Source organism: Pelodiscus sinensis, chromosome 1 (assembly GCF_052426305.1).
Source record: "Pelodiscus sinensis isolate ZL-2025 chromosome 1, ASM5242630v1, whole genome shotgun sequence".
NCBI lineage: Eukaryota > Metazoa > Chordata > Testudines > Trionychidae > Pelodiscus > Pelodiscus sinensis.
Window position 1 is genome coordinate 213728027 of NC_143052.1, and position 24779 is coordinate 213752805.

The following is a 24779-nucleotide window of genomic DNA, read 5'->3' on the forward strand; positions in this document are numbered from 1 at the left end:
CACACAAACATCCCTGTACACACGTGTTACCTGAAGGATTCTCACCCGAGTGTTCTGCATGGCTTTACAGAACTTTACCCTTGGATTGATTTCCTTTGCTTTATGCTTTGTATGGAATGAAGGTGACTGAGATTATTTACCATCTTTGATTTAAATTATGGTGTTTTCTTAGTTGTAACTGGAACAAAAGCACTAATTGTGTATTTTGTCACAGAGATGTTTTTTATTTAATGTTTTTAAACAACTGCATTGTGATTTTTTTAAAAATAAAATGTATAGTCCCATCCTGGTTTTCCAGCAACAAAGATTACTAGTTTATTAATTTTTGTATCATTTATGAGGCTAACAACAAGTTTGGGAAAGTAGGAGGACATAGGATGTATCCCATAAGATTCTGCTGGGGTTCTGACTGTCTGTATTTGAAACTATTATACATAATTAACCAGTTTCATAATGCAGTAGATTCCTAACTTTACCCCTGGGGAAAAGAGCTATGGGATTAGTGATAAATTATTGTTTCCTGGACTGGACCTTGAATTGTAAGAGGCAACTCTAAAATGTTGCTTTTGTAAAAACCTGTCTGAACTCAGTATGGACTTGCCTGAAATTAGATATCATCTATATTTTTCTTCTGTTAAGAAATTAACTTATTTTATAAGACTGTACTTAAGAGTCCAACATATCATACTTTGCAAAAGAAGATTAAATGAGATTTTATTAAAATATTTTGTTCAAAACTTAATTGTTCAGGGAAGACGATTTCTGGGAAAAACAAGTTGTTCTTTCTGCATTTCATGATTAATAGAAAAATTTTACAAAGAACATGAAATCCCCCTTTAAAAATGAATGATTCATAAAGACCTGTGGATATTAACTGCTGCTTATAGAAAGGATCATTTTTATATTCAAAGAAATAAAAAAAATGTTTGGGAGCTGCGAAGTCATAATGATAAAATGTGTTTGAAGAGTTATTTAAAATTAATTTCCATTAACCTGCACACACAAATAAGCATTCTGGTTGCAAACGTGAAGTTTTGTGATTTAATTTCTTTCATGTGAAAATTGCTGTTAAGCGTCACTTTTATGCCTTGGAGTTATTAATAGTTCAATTGCTTTTTCTTTCTATAATCACTTGTATTTGGGCCACCATATTACGTATAATTTTATTCATTGATGTTTTGCCTATGTTGTGTATGGTAATGCTTTATATAATTGAGTGAAAGAAATTATGTATACCTCAGGTGGCAAATCCATAATAAAATAGAGCCCCACAATTTACATATTATTTTAGCAAATGCATTTTGTTAAATATGTTTTATTCATTTTGTATTTATGCAACTGGTAGGAAATATGAAAAATCCTTCAAAATTATGCTTTTATAAAATCACCAATGATAGGGCCTAGTCTCTGCTAGATGTCTTATATTTTTTGTTAGCATTAATAGAAGAATAAATGTTGAATAAAAATGGAACCCATAAAATAAAAAAAAAAAATCAAAGCAGGGATTAAACTCTAGTAGAGGAATTTCACTTTTTTGGTCAGCCTTTTTATTCATGTTCCACTTATAAATGAGTTATAAAACAATTGTTAGTTGCTTATAGACCTTAGAGATGTCAATGTGTAGACGATTACACAATTAACCGATATGACTGGCTTTATTGGTTAATCCTGTTGATTTACATGCATTCCCCACTCCCGCCTCACCTTACTGCCTCTGCATCAGAAGCACCAAGTGGGGGTAGGCAGGGGCCAGTGAGCACCAGATCTACTTGACAGTTCCCCCCATCCCCGCTCTGCCTCAGAGAGGCAGCACCATGGAGTTTGAAGGGGGCAGGTGGGAGCCAATACACATGGGGAACTGGCTTTTAAGCCAGCTCTCTGTGCATGCTGGCTCCATAGACCCACCTGCCCCCTTCTTGCTGCCTCCAACAGAGGCGGTGGGGAGGCAGAATCCAGTGCTGGTGGGAGCTGACTTAAAAACCAGCTCCCCCCAGCACTGGATCCACAGAGTCACCTCCCAACTTCCCCCACGCTGCTGCCTCTATATGAGGCAGCAGCATAGGGGGTCAGGGGAGGCAGCCCCTGTCTACAGCCACCCTGTGCTGTTCCCTCTGTATCCGAGGCATCAGTGCAGAGTGGCAGACGGAAGCCGGTCTGCATGGGAGCTGGTTTTTAAACCACCTCCCTTTGCAGACTAGCTCCTGCTTGCCACCCTACACTGCTGCCTCTGATAGAGAGGCAGCAGTGCAGCGTGGCAGGGGGCTCCCTGGCTGTGGGGCTGGGAATGCACTGGCTGACGGTCTCACCCCTGGGGACTATCAAATTGTCACGTAACCAATAATGTTTTGTGCAATTACACAATTATTCGGTTACACATGTAACATTTCCATAGATGTGCTTGAAATGATCTGTAATGCATGCTACTGAGATCTGTAACATGCTTGTAACATCTAAACATTATAAATGATTTATGAATGTAATCTAAATATAAAGCATAAGCCACCTTTCTATATATATCAGGGCTTATTTGCTTTATAAGCATCTACTATTTGTTTTGATTCTGCAGATGTGTCGCACTATGTTTGGGACATGGGTGGTGTTGCCAACCCCCCCCCCGCCCCCCTGCAGAAACCAGGAGATTATTTTTGGGAGGAGTGGGGAGAGAGGAAGCAGCAAGTAGCATTCTCACAGGAGGGAACAAAGTGCAGCAAGAGAAAGGCAGTTCTGTTCCTTTCCCTTCTCCCACTCTATCCCTGCAACACCGGCCCGGTTGTGTGTAGGGAGTTGAAGGGAATAACCCATGGAGAAAGCAACATAGGTGGGGAGAGGGAGAAATGTGGTGGAGGGTTTGAGAGCTAGCAGTGCTGCAGTTACCACACTGAAGATAAGGAGATTCAAAAATCAAGACAGTCAAAACCACAGTATAATCAACAAGAAATCATTTCATGATTTTTTGGGGAGTGAGGTGTCAAGCACTTTGAGGTTAGCGGTACACAATGGGAACTGTCATCTATTATTGTTCAGCAAGAAGAGGAAACCAGGCCACTTAAGAGATTGTTTTGAATTCCATGAAGTGCATGGAATCACCATATTCATTTTTAGTTACTGGTAGCTAAAGATACTAATGAGAAATCTGTTTCTGCTTGGGAGCAGTGGCATGACTCATGAACTGAACAAGTCTGAGCATTGGAGACTTAACTTTATAAGCCACTGCGTTTTCATACATTTCCTTCCTGCAATCAGTCCCCTTCACCTTTCCACACACCTGTCATCTCTCTCTCTCCCTCTCTCTTCAGGGGTTTGAATGTAAGCTGCTGCTTGAGAAGGCATCCTCTGAAAGCAAGGGGATTCCAACACCCTCCACTCAGAAAAGAAGACAAGAAAGCATAAGGTACATTTCCTTTCCATTGCCTCGGGTAGCTGCAATGCCACTTTACTGACGTCTGACTGACTGGGCCTGAGTGCACACAAACCTTACTGATTAGTGCTATGTAAAGCCATAAATCAGCAACAGGCCCATATCCACACAGATTCTGAAAGGGAAGATCTCTGCAATAAGTGGGTAAATATGAAATACTGGTGTCTTGCATGCCCATGAATTGTGTGTCTGTGGAGGAGAGTCCCTTAAGCATACGCTTTTCTAAAGTGAGAAAATGTCTGTCTTTGCAGCACAGTAGTTACAAGATCACAAGAGTGACGACAGGGCTCTGGGAGTACGGGTGAAGGAGACTGGAGCGCAGGTGGTGTTCTCTTCAGTCCTTCCTGTCAAAGGTAGGGGCCCAGGCAGAGACAGGTGCATTCTACAGGTGAATGCCTGGCTGCAAAGATGATATCTCCAGGAAGGTTTTGGCTTCCTTGACCACGGGACGCTGTTCCAAGAAAGACTGCTAAGTAGGGATGGGGTTCACTTCTCGAGGAAGGGGAAGAGCATATTTGAGGACAGACTGGCTAATCTAGTGAGGAGGATTTTAAACAAAGTTCGATGGGGAAAATGACCAAAGCCCGGGCTATAGCACAGACTATAATAGCTGAGATAAAGGAGGGACAAGACAGAACTGGGGGACAAAATCAAATCAGTATCTTAGATGCCTGTATATAAATGCAAGAAGTATGGTAAATAAGCAGGAAGAACCTGAAGTGCTAGTAAATAAATACAACTATGAGTCAGTATCACAGAGACTTGGTGGGATAATACACATGAATAGAATATTGGTATAGAAGGGTACAGCTTGCTCAGGATGGATAGGCAGGGGAAAAAGAGAGGAGCTGTTGCCTTATATATTAATGTAACCCTTCCGCTGGGTAGGCCCAGCAACAACCAGGGCTGGGTTCAATATCTAGGGGTCCCTCTCACACAGAACTGGCTCGAGCCCCCACCCAGTAGCCTGGGAAATTCACACACCCCTGTGCGCCTCTGAGAGGCAAAGCTTCCCTACTTGCAAGCACAGAGTCTAAATGTAGAAAAGAAACTTTTAATGAAGAAGAGAAGTCGTATGGTATTATCTTGGGAAAATACCACAAACAGAGTTTGTAGCCCCCTCCCCCATGAGTAACTGTCCCAGCTCAAAAGGACTGAACAATGTCTTTTGCCTCTCAGGCTCACCAGTTCCAACAAGGTACGGGTTCCATTCATTTACCCAAACTTTCTCCGTACCCCACGTCAAACGTCCCACTTACAGCTCTGTCTAGTCAGTGCAGACCCTGACACATCATCCTGATAACTCCACTCCTTGAGCCTGAGGCTATGCCACCTTTGTGCTGCTCCTGCTGGTCATTCCCGCCAGCCACTCCACTGGCTGCAATGGGTCTGGCTCCTGGCCAAACCAGTGATTTCAACTCTTGAGCCACCACCTAGGCTGGCCAAAGATTCCAGTTTCCACATGGAGTCTGCTTTAGGTCTGTCTTTAAAACCAGGGGGAAAGGGGCAGGTTGAGCCAGTCTTACAGCTCACATCTGGCAGGCATGAAGCAGGCTGACTCAAGTCCTCCCCCCCCCCCCCCCCAACTCAGTTCACTCAACTCTGGCAGGGGGGAGGTTTGTTCCTCTGAGACCTCTTACAATGATGGTGTTTCTCCTGCAAGCACTGGTGTCATATTTTACAGTTCCCACATTTAAGGGTAGCATTATTTATGACCCCCCACAACAGCCCCAAATTATTTACAATACACCACATTCCATTCCAACACTGATCCTCTTATCAGCCCTGGCTGAATTGGATTTACATAGCCACACCTCGTATTCCCTCCCGCTCCTGGCATGAGCTGTATTTACATGTTAACAGTTAATCTTGCAGAGCTAAACAATTGGAGTGAGCACCCCCACCCCCAGGGCAGCTCTCTCCTTTTAGCTGGCTGCTAGCAAGCAGTAATTCAGCCCCGGCTTACATCAAAAATGTATACACTTGAACTGAGGTTGAGATGGACATAGGGGACAGGCTTGTTGAGAGTCTAAGGGTGATGTCATGCTGGGGGGTCTACTACAGACCACCTTCTTAGGCAGAAGAGGTGGATGAGGCTTTTTTTTAAACAACTAACAAAAGCATCCAAAGAGCAGGATTTCCTGGTAATGGGGGACTTCAACTATCCAGACATATTTCAGGAAACTAACACAGCATGGCACAGATTATTCAGCAAATTCTTGGAGACAATTTGTTATTTCAGAAGGTTGAGAGAGCTACTGAGGGAAAGCTGTTCTAGATTTGATTTTAACAAATAGGGAGGAACTGGTTGAAAATTTGACAGTAGAAGGCAGCTTGGATGAAAGTGATCGTGAAATAGAGTTTATGATTCTAAGGAATGGAAGAAAAAAGGAACAGCAAAATAGAGACAATGGATTTCAGGAAGGCAGATTTTAGTAAACTCAGAGAGCTGGTAGGTGAGGTCCCATGGAAAGCAAGACTAAGGAAAAAAACTGAAGAGAGTTGGCCATTTTTCAAAGGGACATTATTAAGGGCACAAAAGCAAACTATTCCACTGCTTAGGAAAGACAAAGTATGGCAAGATATCACCTTGGCTTAAGGAGTCAGATGAAAGTGAAAACTAAGAGTACGTCTACATTAGCTCAAACTAGGGATGCAAATGTAGGCAACCAAAATTGCTAATGAAGCGGGGATTTAAATATCCTATGCTTCATTAGCATAATCTCGCCCGTGCGCTATTCCGATCGCCAGCTGATTCAAACCAGGAAGTGCATTTCGGGACGCGTTAGTTCGAATCAAGCCCCTTGGTTGGAACTAACGTTACTCTTCATTTTTTGGAGTGCATGGTAGTGGGGCTGCCCAGCAAGGCTGGGAGACCCAGTGTGTGACTGCCTGGCAGGGCTGGGAGCCACAGTAGCGGTGGTGACAGTCCAGTGATGTTGGGAGCCACTGCCGCAGCAGCAACCTGGTTGGGCCTGGAGCAGCAGCACGGGGGTGCCAAGAGCTGCCAGCTTCACTCTTAGCTAAAAAGGTTAACTGTGACTAAGTGCTTAACAATTAATTTTGACAACAAGGGGGAAGGAACAGAAGCCAGAATAGAGAAAGAACAAGTAAAAGAACAAAGATTTATTGCAGTCGACAAGACCAGATTAAATTCACCCTACCATATGTAAGGAACTAGCTGAAGCAATCTCAGAACCATTAGTGATTACCTTCAGGAACTTGCAGATTATGAGTGAGATCTCAGAGGTCTGGAGAAGGACATAGTACCTATCTTTAAAAATGGGAAAGAGGACCCAGAAATTATAGACCATTCAGTCTAACTTCAATACCTGAAATTGTTACTATAACAAATTATTGAACAATCAATTTGTAAGCACTTAAGAGGATAATAGGGTAATAATGAATAGGAAATATGAGTTTGTCAAGAAAAATTAAGCACAACCAACATAATTTCCTCCTTTGTTAAGAGAACAGGTCCAGTGGCTGCAGGAAAACATTTTAATAAGCTTTTTGACACAGTCCCACATGACATTCTCTTAGACACACTAGACTTCCAGGGGTCAGTGCAGAGTCCAATACTATTCAATATTTTTATTAATGACATGGATAACAGAGTGGAGGGTGTGGTTCTACATTTGTGGATGACACCTAGTTGGAAGGGGATGCAAGCACTTTGAAGGACAAAAATAGAATTCAAAATGGCCATGATGAATTGGAGAATTAATCTGAAATAAACAGGATGAAATTAATAAAGGCAAGTACAAAGTGTGGCACTTCAAGAAAAATCAAATGCATAACCACAGAATGGGGAATAACTAGCCAGACAGTAGTAATGCAGAATGTGACCTAAGTTTACACTGGACCACAAATTGAATATGAGCCAACAACGTTATGCAGCTGCAGGCAAGGAGAATATAAGAATGGGGTTTATTATCAACAGTGCGGTATGTAAGACACAGAATATAAGCATCCTCAGCTGGAGTACTATGTCCAGTTTGGGGCACCACACTTTTTAAGAAAGATGTGGACAAACTAGGGAGAGAAGAGCTACACAAATGATAAAAGGTTTAGAAAACTTTTTATTTGTGAGGCAAGGTTTAAAAAAACGCCACTACCATCGTGGGTATGTTTAGTCTTGAGCAAAGGGACCTGGTGACAGTCTTCAAATATGTTAACAGCTGTTATAAAGAGGATAACAATCAATTATTATCCATTTTCACTGAATGTGGGACAAGAATTATCTTAATCTGCAGCAAGGGAGATTTAGGTTAGATAGGTTAGAACTTTCTAACTTATAAGGATAGTTAAGCACTGGAATAGGTATCTAAGGAATCCCTGTCACTGGAGGTTTTTTACAAACAAGGTTGGACAACAATCTGTGAAGTCTACGTATACTTGGTCCTGCCTTAGTACAGGGGGCAGGACTAGATCATCTCTTGAGGTCTTTTCCAGTCCTATATAATAAATATCTACTAGAAGACTTACCTGGTGTTGTCTGGGTCCTTCAGGGCAAGGGGCTGGTAGTGTGGGCGGCGCAGAAGTCAGGGCAGGGGCAGGAGGGCATTTCTCCCTCTTCCCCAAGCTGGGGGCTCTCCCTTCTCCCCTGGCGTGGGGGTGGGCTCTCTCTCCTCTCCTGGCCTGGAGGGAGCTCTCCCTCCTCCCCAGCTTCTCCCAGGATGCAGGGGCCAGCAAGGGCCCCACTTAGCTGATCTGCTGGCAGGCAAGATGGTGGAACGCAATCCTGCTGGCCACTCCCTTGGTGGTATGGCTGCCCCCCTCTCATATTGCATCCCTCAGAACAGCATACCCTCCCTTTGCATGTTATGGAAAACAGTCCTTTTCCTGGGACTTCCAGTGGTCTTTGCACAACTAAACTCTTACCTTGCTTTAAGTTAGAAGGGGAAGTTGCCTACCAAATTCGGTGACTCTAGCTCTTACCATTTAGGAGGAGTTCTTGAGTAAATGGACTCACAGACAAACATTCTGTGTGTGTGTGTGTGTGTATATATATATAAATAATATAACAGTGTCCTTAGTAGGGGGTTGCATCAACTTAATCTGTTTACAGCCAAATTAGTAAAATAGCTACAAAAACTATATGCATTTACAAGCTGTTGGGGTTAGTAAAGATAAAATGCTTAAACAGTCCTTCAGCAGATGGTCCTTGGACTTCCTTTCCCATCTACAGTAAGATTACTCTTGAATCAAAGACAGTTGTACACACAAGTTCAGTCGTGTTGGAGAGCTAAATATCACTTAAGATAAGTTATATGAATTGTTAACAAAATGACAAAGCTAGGAAGCAATGCAAACAGCTTGACAAAACAGTTCTGAAATATCTAATGAGACGTAACTTTCTCTTTACATTTTCAAATACAGTAAGGCCCATTTTTAAAATTATAATCGAATTAGTTTCTAAAATAACTGTTGACATGACAATTAAGTATTATTCTAACATATTGTCTTGATAAAAATAAAAAATCAATTCATGAGCCTATAATTAAAGCAAAATCTTCTGTTGTGTTTCTTGCATTTCTTCTTGCTGTAAGTAAAGCATAAAGAGTAATGGTTTTATGGAAAATCAAGATTAGTGTGTAGGTCAAGTGTTCTACAAATGTGTGTCAGCCATCTTAATATGATCTGTACTAAATAAGTTATCTGGCTTTCAATCATTTAGAACAGTGGTCTCCAACCATTTTACACCCAAGATCACTTTTTAAATGACAGACCAAGCCAAGATCTACTGCCCCGCCCCTTCCTTGAAGCTCCACCCCTTTCTTGAAGCCCCGCCCCCTCTATTCTCCTCCTCTCCATCACTTGCTATCCCCAATCCTTATACTGCTGCTTTTTTCTTTTTTTTTTAAATTCTTTTGTAGGAAGAGGTTTTTCCAACATTTGGCCTGTCTAGACGGGACCAAATGTCAGGAAAAAAAAACCCTTTTTTTTGGAAGCCCCCTTATTCCTTGTGGAGAGAGGAATATAGGGATGACTGAAAGATCATGTTTGCTCTTCCACTAAAAAAGCGGAAGAACAAATGCAACCCTGGATGCAGAAGAGTTTTTCTGGGATATCTCCAGAATCCTGAAAAACTCCTGCAGTTTAGCTGGACCCTTGCTGTGTTGAGACAGGATGTGTAGTCTCTGGGGTGGGAATGAGGGATTTGGGTGTGGGAAGGGGTGAGAGGTGCAAGCTCTGGGAGGAAATCTGGATGCAGGAGGAGGTGGAGAAAGGGACACTGGCTCGGGGAGAAGGCTCCAGGCCAGGCAGTATTGGGGTACTAAGCAAGCCACAGGCTTGCAGATGTGAGGGTGCAGGAATTTGGGTTGGGGTATGTGAGGGGCTCACGGCAGGAGGTTCCAGTGTTTGACAGGCTCAGATCTAGGGTCTGGGGAAGGGGGAATGCAGGAGTGGTTGTGGCCAGATGGGGGCTTGGCCCCAATTGGGGGTTTGTTGGCCAGGCTTCATTTTTAAATAAAATACTATGTTAAACACAAAGAGTTTCTGCATTGTATTTATTTATGAGAATGGCAGGGAACCTGCCTTGAGTCAGGGGTCACTGACCCATAGAAAAGTCATCTGAGAGCAGGGGACACAGTACTGGGGAGGGATGCTGGTGGGTTCTGGGGCAGGGAACAGGGTGCCAGCGGGGGCAGGGGAGAGGGGGCAGGGTGCCAGAAGGACAGGTTTCTGCAGCAGGGGGGCAGGGTGCTGGGGGGACAGGTTTCTGCAGAGGGGAGCAGGGGGACAGGTTTCTGTAGTGGGGAAGACGGGGGGATAGGTTTCTGCAGTAGGGGACAGGGTGCCAGAGGGAACTGGTTTCTGCAGAGGGGAGGCAGAGTGCTGGGGGGCAGGTTTCTGCAGCAGGGCGGGGGGGGGGGGGCAAGGGAGAGGGAACGGGGGCAGGAGGGCAGGGGACAGGTTTAGGGCAGGGAAGAGGGAACAAGGTTGGGGGCAGAGAGTTCCCTACACCAGCCATGGAGGGAAGCCTCCATTATGCACTCCCTCTGGGCTGAGCGCAGGGCAGCCGGGCTGGAGCAAAGAGAAGCGGCTGCCCGGCCAGCTGGCCACGGCTCTCAGCCAGGGTGCCCCACACTCCACGTGGGCAGGCACAGAGGAGAAGCCGCCCGATCAGCTGGAGCGCGGGGCAGCCTCTTTCAGCTGAAAGCCACAGCCAGCTGGCCCAGGAGTTTCAGCCCTCCCTACCTCCCAGCTCCCACCATTCCGCGCAGCTACTCACCTGTGTTGTTGCTCGGTGAGTAGCTGCTACTCAAATGAGGAAATCAAATTTAAATGTACTGTGCAGGCGCGCAGTTCAGAGAGGGCTCAAGAGCAACTCTTAGAGCCCCTGAGATCAACCGGTAGATCTCGATCTACCGGTTGGTGGCCACGGATTTAGAAAAAAAACAAACTGAGAATGAATTTAAGGTGGACACTGTAGTTTTAAGAGATTCTATATTATAACAATGGTAACATTTCTAAAGGGCTGTTTCTTTCAGGTGAAAACTTGTGGTTCTCAGGAATGGCTAGGAATGGGCTGAAAATGATTGACAGGATGATGATTACCTGTTTCTGTTCACTCCCAACCTTGCATATTGTGGGGTGCATCTGGGATTGGCCATTGTTGGAAAACAGGATACGGGGCTAGATGGACCTTAGCTCTGACCCACCCAGTATGGATATTCTTTGTTAACTTTAGAGAGCAATAAATTAACAGTAAAAAATGACTGGAGTCCATCAGTTAAGGCTGGTGAATTAGCTGAAAGAAGGTTGAAAGGAGTAAAGGAACATCTGTCATGCCCACCTCCACCAGATCCAAGATCTTTACTACTAGCTTACAGAATGGGGGAAAAAGGTGGGAAGCTGAGTCTTTTTGAGCTCTTCAAAGAAAAGTTGGTAGCAAGATACAATATACTGAGGTTCCCCAGCACCTTGATGAGCAATCCAATGTAACACACCTGAATGTTTAAAGTTAGAAAGTGTCAGGACCCAGCGTAGGAGTGTCTGAGTTCTGCAATTACACAGCTACGCCCCTGGAAAAACTAGTTTTGAGGGATGGGAAGAGTAGGCTTGCTGGATTGACCTTAAAATTCCTAAGAGAAAGTGGAAAAATAGGCCAGTCAGCTGTCCTCTTGTGACAGGATAGTACAGTAAAACTCCATTAGTCCGGCATCCAATGCTCTGGGACTCCTGATGGTCCGGCACCATCAGGAACCTGGAAGTGCTGGGGCAGCCACACAGGCTTCCCCCATTCAGCTGCTGCTGAAACTGACCCATTCAGCTGCTGCTGAATCAGGGAAGCCGGGAGCAGAGCAGCTGGGGTGCTGCTGGGTTGGTCCCGCAGCGCCGTTCTTTGGCGCTGCGGGACCAACCCGGCAGCACTCCAGCAGCTCTGCCCCAGGCATCCCCAAGAGCAGCTGGGGTGCTGCTGGGTTGGTCCCGCAGCCCCGAGGGGCAGCGCTACGGGACCAACTGGGCAGTACCCCAGCTGCTCTGTCCCAGGCGTCCCCAACAGCAGCTGGAGTGCTGCTGGGTTGGTGCTGTAGCACCGCCCCTCGGCGCTGCGGGACCAACCCGGCAGCACCCCAGCTGCTCTATTGCAGGCATCCCCCATTCAGCTGCTGCTGAAACTGACCAGCAGCGGCTGAATCAGGAACGCCTAGGGCAGAGCTGGACTATCGTAAGGGCTATGAGGGGTCTGGGGTGGCATCCCCTCCCACCCCACTCCAGACCCCTCATATTCCCCCCTTCTGATAGTCGGCATATCTGATAATCCGGCACCCGCTGGGTCCTAAAGGTGCCGGATTATCGGAAGTTTACTGTACTGTCTCTGTGAGGGAGTCTAGAGTTCTTGGGTTTTTTCTCCTTTTCAGATTCAGCTAGCTATCCTATTTTGGGTTGTCCCATATTGTGGGGTGCATGAGAGTGGGATAGAAATGTAGTGTCAAAGGTCATACCATCATCTTTTTTTCTTCATCAGCAGCTGTCCATGTATCTTTCTCTCCTTACCAGAAAACCAGGAGAAAAAACATCCAAATACACAAGCTTTTGTGAAAATCACTGCAGAGTAGCCCAACAGCAATCCTAAAAGGAAGAGCTAAATTAACTAAACTCTTTTGGAGGACAGATGTAGCAGGTTAATAAATGAGACCCTGAGGGACAGGAAACACTTTGTAAAAATCTAGAAATCTCAGGAAATTTATCCAACAAGTTGTAATTGCATCCCAACACTCCCAGGATATGCCTACTATATATGCATAAAATCTTTTACCACAATTTCTCCAACATTTATCCCCATTCAACCTGAGTGATATGAGGTACCACTGAAACAGTATAAAGACATTTTCTTTTTTTCTGTGCTACAGACGAACATCCCAGTTCCCTGGGCTAACTTGTCTATCCAGGTCCTTTTCCCAGAGATAGATATTTGTTACGAAAATTGCCTGCAACGATTGATATAAATTAGCTGGTTTCAGGCCAGAAACTGGCCAACGGGATTGTCCTTGGGTGAGGTGGTTCCTGAAACTTCCCCCTCCCCTCCAGTTTTAAAACAGAAATGGAACCCTGCAGCCGTGTGCAAGCAGGGGAGCCTGCCTGGTGCTCCCTGCTGCCTCCACGGGCTGGATTCGGTGGCTTGGCGGGCCGCATTTTGCCCAGGCCTGGTGTTAGGACTCCTGCAGTCTTCTATGGTTGCCTTGATTGACAATGTCTAAACTAAGGTCAACTTTACTTCTGAATGTGTCCAGACAGGGATTTAAGATGCCATATCGGGTATGGGGCAATGGCGTCCTTGCTGGAAGAGTTGGCAACCCTTGTAATGTAATGTGTATGCAGTAACCTCACACTTTGAGTCACCCCATATAGACATGCCCTTAATAGGGGAAAAGAATAAGGGAAACAGGGAGGCCTCTGTTAATTCATTGAGTTTAAAATGCAGTAAGTGGTTTCCCATGACAGCCACACAAATGGGGCTGCAGGCATGCAGACATACCTGAGATGGTGAAGCAGTGTTAGCCACATAATATCAGTCGTAAAACTGAAGAATAATGGTTTATATAACATGAGTCTGCATTATAGTCTGTGCCTTTAGTGTTAAGAAAATGTGTACTTTTAACATAGGACAGATAATATGCATTAGCTATCCCCATTGGGAAGCAGACTAGAGACAAAAGCTCTATTTCTCAAAAGGCAACTGATTCAAAGGAGTGCCTCATCATAAAATATCCTTGCTGTTGGTAGTACTGAAAAAGAAACTTGTCAGAATGAGGAACATCAGTAAAAAGTGTCATAAAAAAGTAGCATACGTATAAGGCTATTAAAATATGCAACCGAAGGATCAACAATGCAGTAGAAAAAAGTCCATATTTATATAAGCAACAAAAGAAGTAATAGAAATGTGAATTGTTCACTTCAGGGTTTGTAGGATGGGGACTTACAGAACTAAGATTTCAATAGGAGGGATACTGTCAAATGTATAAAGTGGTTATGTCAAAAGACTGAGGGGGAAAAAAAAGCAGAAGCAAAAACCAAGTATATTTATTTTTGTCATGACCTGTGTCTGTAAATCTCATGATTTTTGAACCCCTGGGTACAACATATCTTGCGCAGGGGTGTACACCTATATTTAGTTAAATTTACAGTGGAAATGTATCTTTCAGAAGGATTTCATATACAGAGGCAGTATGTTCTCTGGGCCAGATTTTTAAAGGTATTAGGTAACTAGTGGGATTTTTGAAAGTTTTGGGGTGCTTTCACCCTTAACGAAAACTGACCTGTAGTGAACTTAGGAACCAAGTTCTCTGTGTAAGTGGCAACATGTGGAATTATACTATGTTGGATAGAGGCAACCCGCCCTCCCCTCCCAAAAAAACCCCACCCTACTTTACACAAAGGCAATCCTCAGTCCTAGATCAAAGGAAACTGGAGAAGTTTCGATACCAAACCAAGAAACCAGACAGCCTTGAAGTCATTGGATCCCAAAAAATAAATTTGTGTATTTAAAAAATGAAAAAGGGCCCAATTAAAAACAAATGTTGCAATAAAAACAGGAAGCGCTACACTGCGAAGGCTGCGCGGTCCTGCTGACGTTATTCCACCGATCAGTATTTCCAGGGCTTACTTGCTATTAAAATGCCAGCTAAACAGGCCAGTGCCGCCCATTTGCTCAAGGGGAAGGAAGGGCAATGATGAAGCGCTCCCACACACATAAATAACCTCCCGAAAGATAACCCGCTGGAAGGCGAGAAGGCGCCTGCCCGGGAAGAGAAAGGCAGAGGCCGGGCCAGGCCGTGGGAACAGCCGCTCGGACAAATCGGGGAATCGCGCTGAGCGCTCTGCAGCCCCGACCCGAGCGCGGAGCCTTGTAACCCCTCGGATCGTGTCTGACCACGGCGGGGAGGGGACCCCAAGCTCCTTGAGCATCGCGGCACGTGCTGAGGGGGACGCACCCGGCCTTGGCCAGCAGCACGAGACTAGAGCAGGCCCCCTTGCCCAGGGAGGGGGGCGGCAAAAAGCCCCTCCGCCCCCACCCGCACTGTGTCACCGCCACTGCTGAGTCTTGTGCCCCCTGCCTGCCTGGCAGCGCCCGGGCCCTGCTCCCCACCGCAGCTCCTCCTCCCTGGCAGTGCCCTGAGCCCCGCCCCGCCCCGCCCCAGCTGGTTGACCCTCCCGCTTGGTCTTAGCGTGCAGACTCCGCCCGGGGAGGCAGCGGCAGGGCGGGCAGCGATTGCAATAGGCGGCGTCGAGCCGGCCGGTGCCGAGAGCTCGGGGCGCTCCCCCTGGGCAGCCGCCACCGCAGCTCCAGCTTGGCGGCGTCCCGGCCCCTCCGCGTGGAGCGGCGAAGTTTCCCAACTCTGGTCCCGCCGCTGGGCTCGGGCTGAGCCCCCCCCGCCCCGGCCCCGCACCTGCCTGGGAGCTCGCGCCCCCCTCCGCCTCCCGGGCCCCGAGACGCGCGCGCTGCCCGGGCCCGGCAGGAGGCAGCGCCCCCATGTAGCGCGGGGCAGCTGGCGGGCCGCATGGAGCACGGCGGGGGCGCCGCGGCGGAGCAGCCGCCCCTCAGCGGGGAAGCGGAGCAGCAGCCTGGGGCCGAGGCGGCGGCGGCGGCGGAGGCGGGGGAAGGCGGCGCCCCTGCCCCGCGCCAGCGCTCCCTGCGGGCCGTGTATGTGCTGAACGACAGCCCGAAAGCCGGGGCGGGGGCGCGCAGCCCGGAGGCCGGGGCGCTGCAGTGCCTGGTGCGAGCCTGCGAGGCCCAGGGCGCCCAGCTCACCACGGTCAACTTCGGGGAGCTGGACTTCGGGGAGACGGAGGTGCTGGACGCCTTCTACGACGCAGGTGAGCGGGGCGGAGAGCAGCGCCCGCTTGCCCCTCAGTGCCTGGCGCGGGGCGCTGGGGCGGCGGCTGCAGAGTGACGCCGAGGTGCAGGGGAGGCGCTAACAGCGTCGGGCGGGGGGAGCCTTGTTCAGGGCCCCCAGACTAACTGCCCTGACTTAGTTCCGCAACCTGAAAACCCTGCCCGACCCGGCACATACTCAGGCGCTGCTCGGAAGAGCCTGTCTCCGTTAACAGGAATGGTCTTACTCAAAACGATCAGGACAGCAGCCCCGTGGAGGGTGTCTCCAGCCCAGCGAGGGGCGACCATAGTGTGAGTGGCCCCCCTTCATCTCCCGGGGTGGCAAGACTGTCCTAACCAAGACAGTGCCCTGGAATAGGGTAGTTTTGCTGATTTGCACTCCCCTCTCTAGGAATTGCAGTGCAAGCTGATTGAAACTTAGCAGCACGTGGACTGGATGCAGAAGGAGGGGATGGCTCTCACAGTCAATGTTGTGTGCAGTCAGCACACCCCTCGCTTCATATGCTCCTGCTTGTCACTTTAGGAATGCCCGTAGGAAAAATAACTACGCAAATAGAAACCAGCAGAATCTGGCAACCCTGTACATGGGCAACAGGAAACAAAATTTCTGGTGGGTCCCCGAGAAACCTGATGGACTTCAGGTTACTCACCAGGCCCTAGCCTCTGACTGCCAAAAGCGGGGACTAGATGACAGGGTGTGGATCTGTTCTGTTGTTTCTTCTGAAGCACCTGGCACTATCCATTGTTGGAAGAGAGGATACTGGCTTAGGTGGACCTTTGGTTTGACCCGGATGGCTGCTATTAAGAAAATAAATCAGATGCTTCCCCCTTTGGATCCCCATGCAATTACTTAGTTTTCTTAGAGGCCTAGTATCTCCCTCTCCTCTGATATTGAGAACGAGGGTGTTTTGGCTTTGGGGTTTCAAGTCAGACTTTGCTCCGCTTAGTCTTCATCTTGCTGGCTTACTGGAGGCTGTATGGGCAGTAGAAGGTAATGGTCCCCTTGCATCCCTTGAAATGAGAAGAGGCAGGAACTGTGAGCCTGCCTTAGGGATATATGAAAACATGAGAATCTATGGTGAGCTGGCTAAAGAGCATGAAAAAAGAGGCGAGATGGAAAGAGGAGAATTTGGGGGACTGTTGGAGGGGAGTGGAGTGAGCATGATAATAGTTTGCTTTATCTGGAGGGGACTGAGTGTTAAAGATATTCTGGGGCAAAGATAAGAATGGAAGAAAGTGGCTCCCTGTACCGTTGAGCTCTTTTATTTCTTCTATAATAGGCGACTTTAGACCTTTTTATTGTGTAAATCTTTCAGAGATTGTCACATGGACAGCTCCCTTCTGATAATCTTGCAGACCTTCCCTCTCTCCATAACTCAAGCCACCCACACCTTTCATGATCCCTAATATCCTTGTGGCAGCTATTGCTTCCCTGGCAAAAGGATGTTAGAACTATTTTTAAAATGTGCCTGTAATTGCCTTTTAATGAGATTTAATAACTGGAAAGAGTAGCTCAAAATATGACTAACTAGCTCTCTGCAGAGTATAACAGATGCTCCACGAACCACAGTCTGGGAACATATTCTGTCGGACTAGCATGGGGCTGGTAATGGGACATAACCTGTTACCTTTAGGTCACCTAACAGGATTAGGCATCTGAGTGGACAACCCTATGGATGGGAGGGCAAAAAGTGCAATTGCCAAGAGCCCAGTGATTCAAAAGTGCCTAGGACTCTAGCAACAGTGGCAGCTGGAGCCCCAGACCCTTTGAATTGTTTCCAGAGTCCCATGCAGCGTGCTCTGGGTGGCTGTGAGGGCACTGGGGGTGGGGGAGGCAGCGCGGGGGGGTGGGGGAGGCAGCCCTGCCCCTTCCACCTGAAAGCCCTACCCCACCCAGGAGTGCAGAGCTGTCAGCTTTACTGAAACTAGATATTGGAAGGAACAAGTGGATTTAAATTTTCAAGGGCTTACTTACTTAGCAGTTGTTGAATTTGTGAATCCATAACATGAGTTTAAAAACTTCTTGTAAATTTATTTTCTTTATTTGATATAACGATTTAAATGTACTTTACATCTTCTATTTCTGAGAAACCTACCACCACATCATTCTGGTTCCTATTGAATGCTGCTGATATTCCAGTTGGAAGTAGCCAGCCCTACTCTTCTTTAACAGGGCAAAGATATTACTACTGAATGATTCCTGACATCCTAGTCCATTAATGGTCAGAATTCTGTAGCCCATCATGACAGTGAGGTGAGAATAGGCCTAAACCTCCTTTTTGAACACTATTTAAATTCTAACAACTATTGTGTTTCCCTCAGTTCTTAAATACCCACTCATTTTCGATATCTTTGTTTTCCTGACAGTATGCCTAGGGGAGTTAGAAGAACTGCAAACAGATGCTATATCTTTTACATGATTTTTATTCTAAATAGAATATGCAGTGATGTGTATAAGTCATCAAATATTAATTTTCAATATAACATGCAGAGAAGACAGTGAGCACAAAGAGAAGGTGCAGAATTTTCTGAAATTTTCCTTGGGTGTTGGAAATACCTTCATTATGGTGCAAGGGGGTAGGCAAACGTTTTGGCCTGAGGGCCACATTGAGCAGGAAATTGTATGGAGTGCCGGGTAGCGAAAGTTTGGGAAAGCTGTACCTCTGCAATGTGGCTTGTCTCCTGCCCCCATCCACTCCCTCTGATCTCCATCCCCTGATCATGCTGCACAGAGCATTGGGGTTGACCGTGTTACCCAGGTGCTGGGGAAGCTGAAGCTGTGGGGGGGGGGGGGGGCAGAAGAGGAAATGCTGGGGGCTAGCCAGCCCTGCTTGCTGTGCTGCCTGGGAGCTGGGCTGGCTCCTCTTGGCAAGGCTATCTGGACCCTGCATCCCAGCGAGAGCTTGGGATTTGAACTGAAGGGTCTGACGGCCTGGATGTGTCCCGTGGACCATAGTTTGCCGCCCCTCTTCCCCCCCCCCCCCCCCAAATCATGATCCTTTCAAATGCTGAGCCATATGAGAGAGTAACTTGCAGGGCAATCGGACCAATTATAACATTTGGAAAGCTTTCTTCTCTTCATTATTTGGAATGCTCAAATGTGTTGAGAACCACTGCTTTATGGCAAGCTCTATTGTCCCCCGGCTGGGCTTTATTTATAATTGAGCCTGGCCCACCCTGCAGTGCCAACAGGCAGGTTAATCGATCTCTCAGGGTCATATTCATATTCTTCCTTTCCCACCCATATTAACCTTTTCCCTAGATGTGTGGGATGAGCACCGCATCAGAGGGAAACCTACAATTCTAACAGTCTGAACTATGCTCATCTGGCCAGTGAACTAAAGGGAGAGCACTTAAGCTTTTAGGTCCTTTACTTTTGCAGAGACAAATTCTCTACTGTATATATTTTGTAAGTTATTTTGAATATTCCTGTTTGAGATTTAACAGTTCAACCATGAGAAAAAAATTGACTGACTTCATATTCTATTTTGATGCATTTCAGCTTGGCCAGGGATGACAGGTAGAGCATTTGGAAGTACAGTGTCAACGAAGTCTGCAGTCAGTGCCTAATCATACTATAAGCTAATTGTAGTGTTGTCAACACTCATAATTTTAAGACTTCTAAATATTTGGTGTTTTTTGGGATCATGTGGCTTGCCCTAATAGTTACTGAGAGAAGCTTGAAACATTGACCAAAATTTACTCTAGATGCCCAGAAACCCAAAAGCTAATAAATAGAACCAAAGTGTGTTTTTAATCTAATTCTTTTTAAGCAAATGTCAAGGTTTTTTGAATGCTTGAGGTTGGCAATATGTGGATTGCCGTCCATAGTATAGTTTTGCCAATTAACCAGAAATATGAAGGAGGGGGAGAAACATTTTTCCAGCTGCAAAACAGGGACTATAGCAGGGCATGAAACTAGTTGTTATAGTTTATAGGAGGAAAACAGTCATGAATTGAGTCAGTTTCCCTCAGATAGCCATGGATGTAGGTTTGGGATAAAGCAGTAAATTAATTATGACATTATGGTTAATACAGAGACTAAATTATCTGCATCATAAATTAACTTAATAAAAGCTGCAGTTGGATTTATTAGTTTGGAAAAACAACCTCTCATCCCATACGTGGCAGTTTGAAAAAAAAAATTAGGAATCCTAGTGGTGTGTGTGGTTGGTGGGTTTTTTTGTTTCCTTTTGTTTTTATATCTTGTTTGCCTTGCCTGCAAAGAAAATAACAGGCTGAAATGGGAATTTAGAATTTATGAATGAAAAGAGAGTTACAGGATTATACTGTGTGGGAGTCACTTTCAAATAGTGCTAGACTGGTCAGTTCTCCTGCTCTAATCTAAGTTGAAAATGAAAATATGCAATAGAAAAGCTAATGTTTACAGCAGTATTTACTTCCTGGCACCAGTTTTCCTTGCTGAGCAGAATTGCTATGTGCATTGCTGTATAATGGGCCAACTGTCTATTTCAGTTACTGGCAGCTTCTCTTGGTGTATTTAGACGTCTGTGTGTCTGAATTGTTTGCTTCAGGTGTTCTTTTTTATCTAAATGGATACAGTACATTCATTAAATCTTTTAAAGCAAATTTGAGAAAAGGGTGTAATTATTAAGCTGAAAGGCAAACATAACATCTGTTGTTTTTTCTAGTTTTATACATGCACCACAAGGTACTGACCTTATCAGTCTTAGTCAAGCAGAGAAGATGCAAAATGTATTTGTTTGAAGCAGAATGAAAGGAAACTTAAAAATGTCCAACAGACAGAGTTCTCTAGTTAATGTCAAAAATTGCACCTGACCAAAAGTAAGCGTAGACATTGAAAAATTACATCATCTTGACGCAACAAGTGACGACGGAATTTCTGTGGAAAATAAGGATGGAATGAATCAAAATGGATTTATGGAAGGTATATCAAGTGAACTTGACAGGATCTTTTTGTTGCGGATATCACAGATTTGATTGATAGAGGTAATAGTGTTGATATAATATACTTAGACTTCTGTAAGACATTTGACTTGGTAATACATGACCTTTTGATTAAGAAACTAAAATAGTATAAAATCAACATGGCACACAGTAAATGGATTAAAAGCTGGCTAACAGGCTCAATGTAAACTGAATCATCATTGAGCTGGAGTGTTTACAGTGAGATGCCTCAGGTGATGGGTGGCAGATACAATAGTCCAGGGAAGGCATTGCCTTGCCTGGTACAGCTGGGAACCCGACACTGAACAACTAGGTCACGGTGCCCTACTGAGAACCCTCCCCCTTCTGAGAACCCCACTGCCTCCTGAATACCATCTCCCCTCCCCCAAAGGTCCCAGCTGCTCACTGCCTCCTTCCTCATGAGAACAAGGGAGTGAGGAATGACATGGAGAGCTGGCAAACTGAGGAGACTCAGCATGGGGGATTGGGGCCTTCAGGGTGGGAGGACCTGGTGCTTGAGGAGGCTGCTGGTTCAGTCAGGGGATTGGAGACTCAGTCCAGTGCTGGGGGTGGGGCAGTGAGTCAGGGAGGCTAGTGATGGCTTGGCTGGATGTGGCTCGGGTGGGCGGGCTGGAGCTCTTCCAGTAAGGAGAGCCTCTCAAGGCTTTTCCTTTTATAGGGGACGGGTGGACTTCAGGGCTGTCTGGCATGCAGGGGCAGGGCCTTGGGTGGAAGGGGCGGGGCCAAGGGCTTTGTATCCCCAACAAAGGAATCTCCCACCATCCATGGTCTCAAGGATTGGTTCTTGGCTATGTGCTATTTAGTGTCTATATTATTTATTACCTGGAAGAAAACATAAAATCATCACTGATAAAGTCTGCAGGTGATGCATAAGTTTACCAAAAAGTGGTAAATAATGAAGAGAGCATGTCATGCATATTTGGATCGCTTGGCACAAGAAAACAATATGCGTTTCAATAGGGTCACGTGCGGTGTTCCTTCTAACACTTTCTATCTCTAGGCGAGTTGAAATTTCTTATGTGCAACACCAATATTGAGGTAGCGTGTGGCTGTGCACCACCAATGCAAACAACTCACGCACGCACATTTAAGCAGTCCGAATGTGTGGAAGAATGTATATTAAAAAAAATGGATAGTTAAGAGCAATGCTTACGATATTTAATATGAAATCAAATATACCCTGTATTAAATAGTAACACAGAATTTTAAAAAAATCATTAAGTTCAAAGTTTTAGATATCTGCAACCTCCCCCCCCCCCGCAAAAAAAAAACGATTAAAATAATCTTTTTCTTTCTTACCTTAAGCCATTAACACCTATGTAAATTTCCTTTGAAATGTAGTCATGCAAATGTCCTGGCCACACACACATACCCCTTGCAGCCTGCTTCTCTCTTCCCCCAAAGCCAGCTAGCCAGAGAGGACTGCAGCAAGTGAGTCAGGGATACCCTAAACAAATTCCCTCCCCATCTCCACCTCATTGCACAGATGCCAGCACCCACCCCACCCCTTTTACTCCCACCTGTTCCTGTGCAATCTTCTCCCCCTAATCCAGGTGTGGGCTGGGATAAAATCCTGCTTCTCAAACTAGCAGGCACCAGCAGTCTGTCTTGTCCTAACTCCCACCTAAAACAGAAACAAATTATCCCCCACCTCACAGCACAAACTCACTCCCCCTCAATGCCAACAGCTCACTTCTTTTCTCCACTGACCCCATGCAGTCAGCCTCTTATCTCCCGCTTCCCAGGAGGCTTGAGAGTTCCTGCCTCTCTCTCCTCAAACAGACAGGAGTCTCCAAACTCTCCTCTCCTCTGACTCCGCCTCAGCCAATCACTCTCTCCTTCCCTCCCCCCAGCCCTCTTCCTCCCCCAGTCACTTATTTTCCCTTGTTTACCTGCTCTGGGAGCAGCTTCGTTTAGCTACTTACTTAGTGAGACGACAGCCTGCCCCTTGCCAGTCAGCTGAACTCCCTGCCTATGCAGGAGCTTTGAACTTTTGAGCAGAGCTCAGAAAACAGCTGCGCATTTGCACAGCTCACCAGGAACTTGGGTGACATGCCATCTCTCCCTCCCCCAAGGGTCCCAGCTGTTCAACACGTCCGTCCTCCCGTAGAACAAAGACTTACAGAATGGATGCTAACCTCTGTAAAGAGCTGTCAGCCGACTCCACTGATGTGATCAACAGATTATTTATGGATCTAACTGGCAAAGAAAATTCCACACTGACCACATTGTATACTCTGCCCCACCACACCTTACTGAACTTGGCCCCATTGCACATAAAGATGATCAAGAACCTGTGGGAAAATATTAGTGTCGCAGCCTCCAAAACAGATCCTCTGCACGCCTGGCAAGTGAAGCCAGAGAACAACTGTGGCTGCTACTAATGGGAATAGTGAACCCCTCTTCCAGAGGAGCTGTCAGGGACCTACGGGTGAATTTAGACAGATTGGGTTCATTAGCTGAGAGAAACAGCCTTCTGACACCCTGAAGACTCCAGCAGGAAGCCTTAAATCCTGCAGCAACCCTAGGATTATGCTGCAGGCATGGAACACTATTGGGCAGCCATGTTTGTGGTTCTGCTTCCTGTTCCTGCTCTTCACTCCCCTTTTTCTTCTAGCCGTCATTTCAAATCCCTGCTCCTGCTCCTTGTCTCTGGTTCTTTTCCTGATTTAGCTACGTCTGACTCCTAGTCCCCACTCTTGGTTTCTGCCTCCAGCACAGCTGGTAGCCTGGCTCTGATGCCCAGCCCCGGATTCCCAGCACTAGCTTGTTTCCTGCACTTAGTATTAGCACTTTGATCGTAGCTTCGCTTCTGATCTCTGGCTCTTGAATCTGGGTCACCTCCTGGACTTGACCAAATGGCCTGGCTACATTTGTTGAGTCCACTAAGCCAGCCTCTTGCCCTGACCATTAGGCTAGGTCACTCATACCTTGGTGGTTACAGTTTGAACAGCCTGGGAACCAGGCCTGCTGGAGGTTGTGACTGTGCCTGCTGGGGTCTTCAGCCAATCAGGAAGCTGGATTCATTAGCTGAATGAGCTGAGGGCAATGAACAGGGTTTCATGAGAGGTGTGGAGAAAGTGAATAAAGAGTTATTTACTCATTTGCATAATACAAGAACTAGGGGTCATCAAATGAAACTAATAGGTAGCAGGTTTAAAACAACCATAAGGAAGTGCTTTTTCTCTCAATGCACAGTCAACACGTGGAACTCCTTGCCAGGGGATATTGTTAGGTCCAAGTCTATCACAGGGTTCAAAAAAGACCTAGTTAAAGTCATGTAGGTTAGGTCCATCGTGGCTGTTAGCTAGGATGGGCAGGGATGGTTTTCCTAGCCTCGGTTTGTCAGAAGCTGGGAATGTGCGACAGGAGATGGCTCCCTTAATGATGATACTTGAACTGTTCATTCCCTCTGGGGCATTGGTCACTGTCAGAAGACCAGATACTGGGCTAGGTGGACCTTTAGTCTGACCAGTATGGCCATTCTTATGAGATCATCTGCAAATCCCTGACAGAAGCACACTTGCCATAGTCCTTGGGGGGGAAAAAAACAGAATGGTTCAGTCAATCCTCAAGAAGCCAACACCCGATCCTTAATATTTGCAGTGACTGTACTATCTTCAAGCTCCCATTCCTGGGCAAAATAATTGAGAAGGATCATAAACACACGACTCCAACAACATGTCATCAGCCAGCTTCCTGTATTCCTCACAGTCGGGGTTCAGATCAGGGTGCAGCAGGGACAGTGGCCGTAAAAGATTTCTCATGGCCTTGGATACAGGTAAGATCTCCATGCTTGTACTGCAGGACTTCTCTGCAGCCTATGACACACTGGATCACAGTGATGCATGCTAGTCCCACTTCTCTTTGATATATACCTGTGACCACTGGTGGAGATAGTGAGCTGCATTGGGGTGTCAAGAAGAAATTATTTCTATGCTGTTTGGACTCTGCGTAGAAATTTTTGCCCTTCAAAAGTGCTTCAGTATTTTGCAGCAGCTTTTATTTTCTTTTGGAACCTAAAATGGTAAGTGTGTTGGCATCCTTTTGTCTGAGAGAGAT

General features: G+C 46.2%; 1 protein-coding gene and 1 long non-coding RNA gene across 5 annotated transcripts in view; one reads left to right on the plus strand and one right to left on the minus strand.

Moving 5' to 3' along the window:
* Positions 1-4061: 4061 nt before the first annotated feature.
* Positions 4062-16141, minus strand: LOC142823146 (uncharacterized). The gene is made up of 3 exons (XR_012898459.2): positions 15995-16141; positions 12376-12502; positions 4062-8963 (listed from the first exon to the last, which is right to left on the minus strand). It is a non-coding gene; the product is annotated as an uncharacterized LOC142823146 (long non-coding RNA).
* MAP3K15 (mitogen-activated protein kinase kinase kinase 15) overlaps positions 14406-24779 on the plus strand; it is a 159437-nt gene continuing 149063 nt past the window's right edge. Inside the window, exons 1-2 of one of the 4 annotated variants that reach the window (XM_089774904.1) lie at positions 15612-15748; positions 24324-24498. In XM_089774904.1, the coding sequence (XP_089631030.1) occupies positions 24399-24498 (100 nt within the window). In that variant the 5' untranslated portion in view covers positions 15612-15748; positions 24324-24398. Of the gene's footprint in view, positions 15749-24323; positions 24499-24779 lie in introns of all 4 variants that reach the window. The other 3 variants (XM_075913494.2, XM_075913486.2, XM_075913503.2) reach the window with 3 other exon arrangements.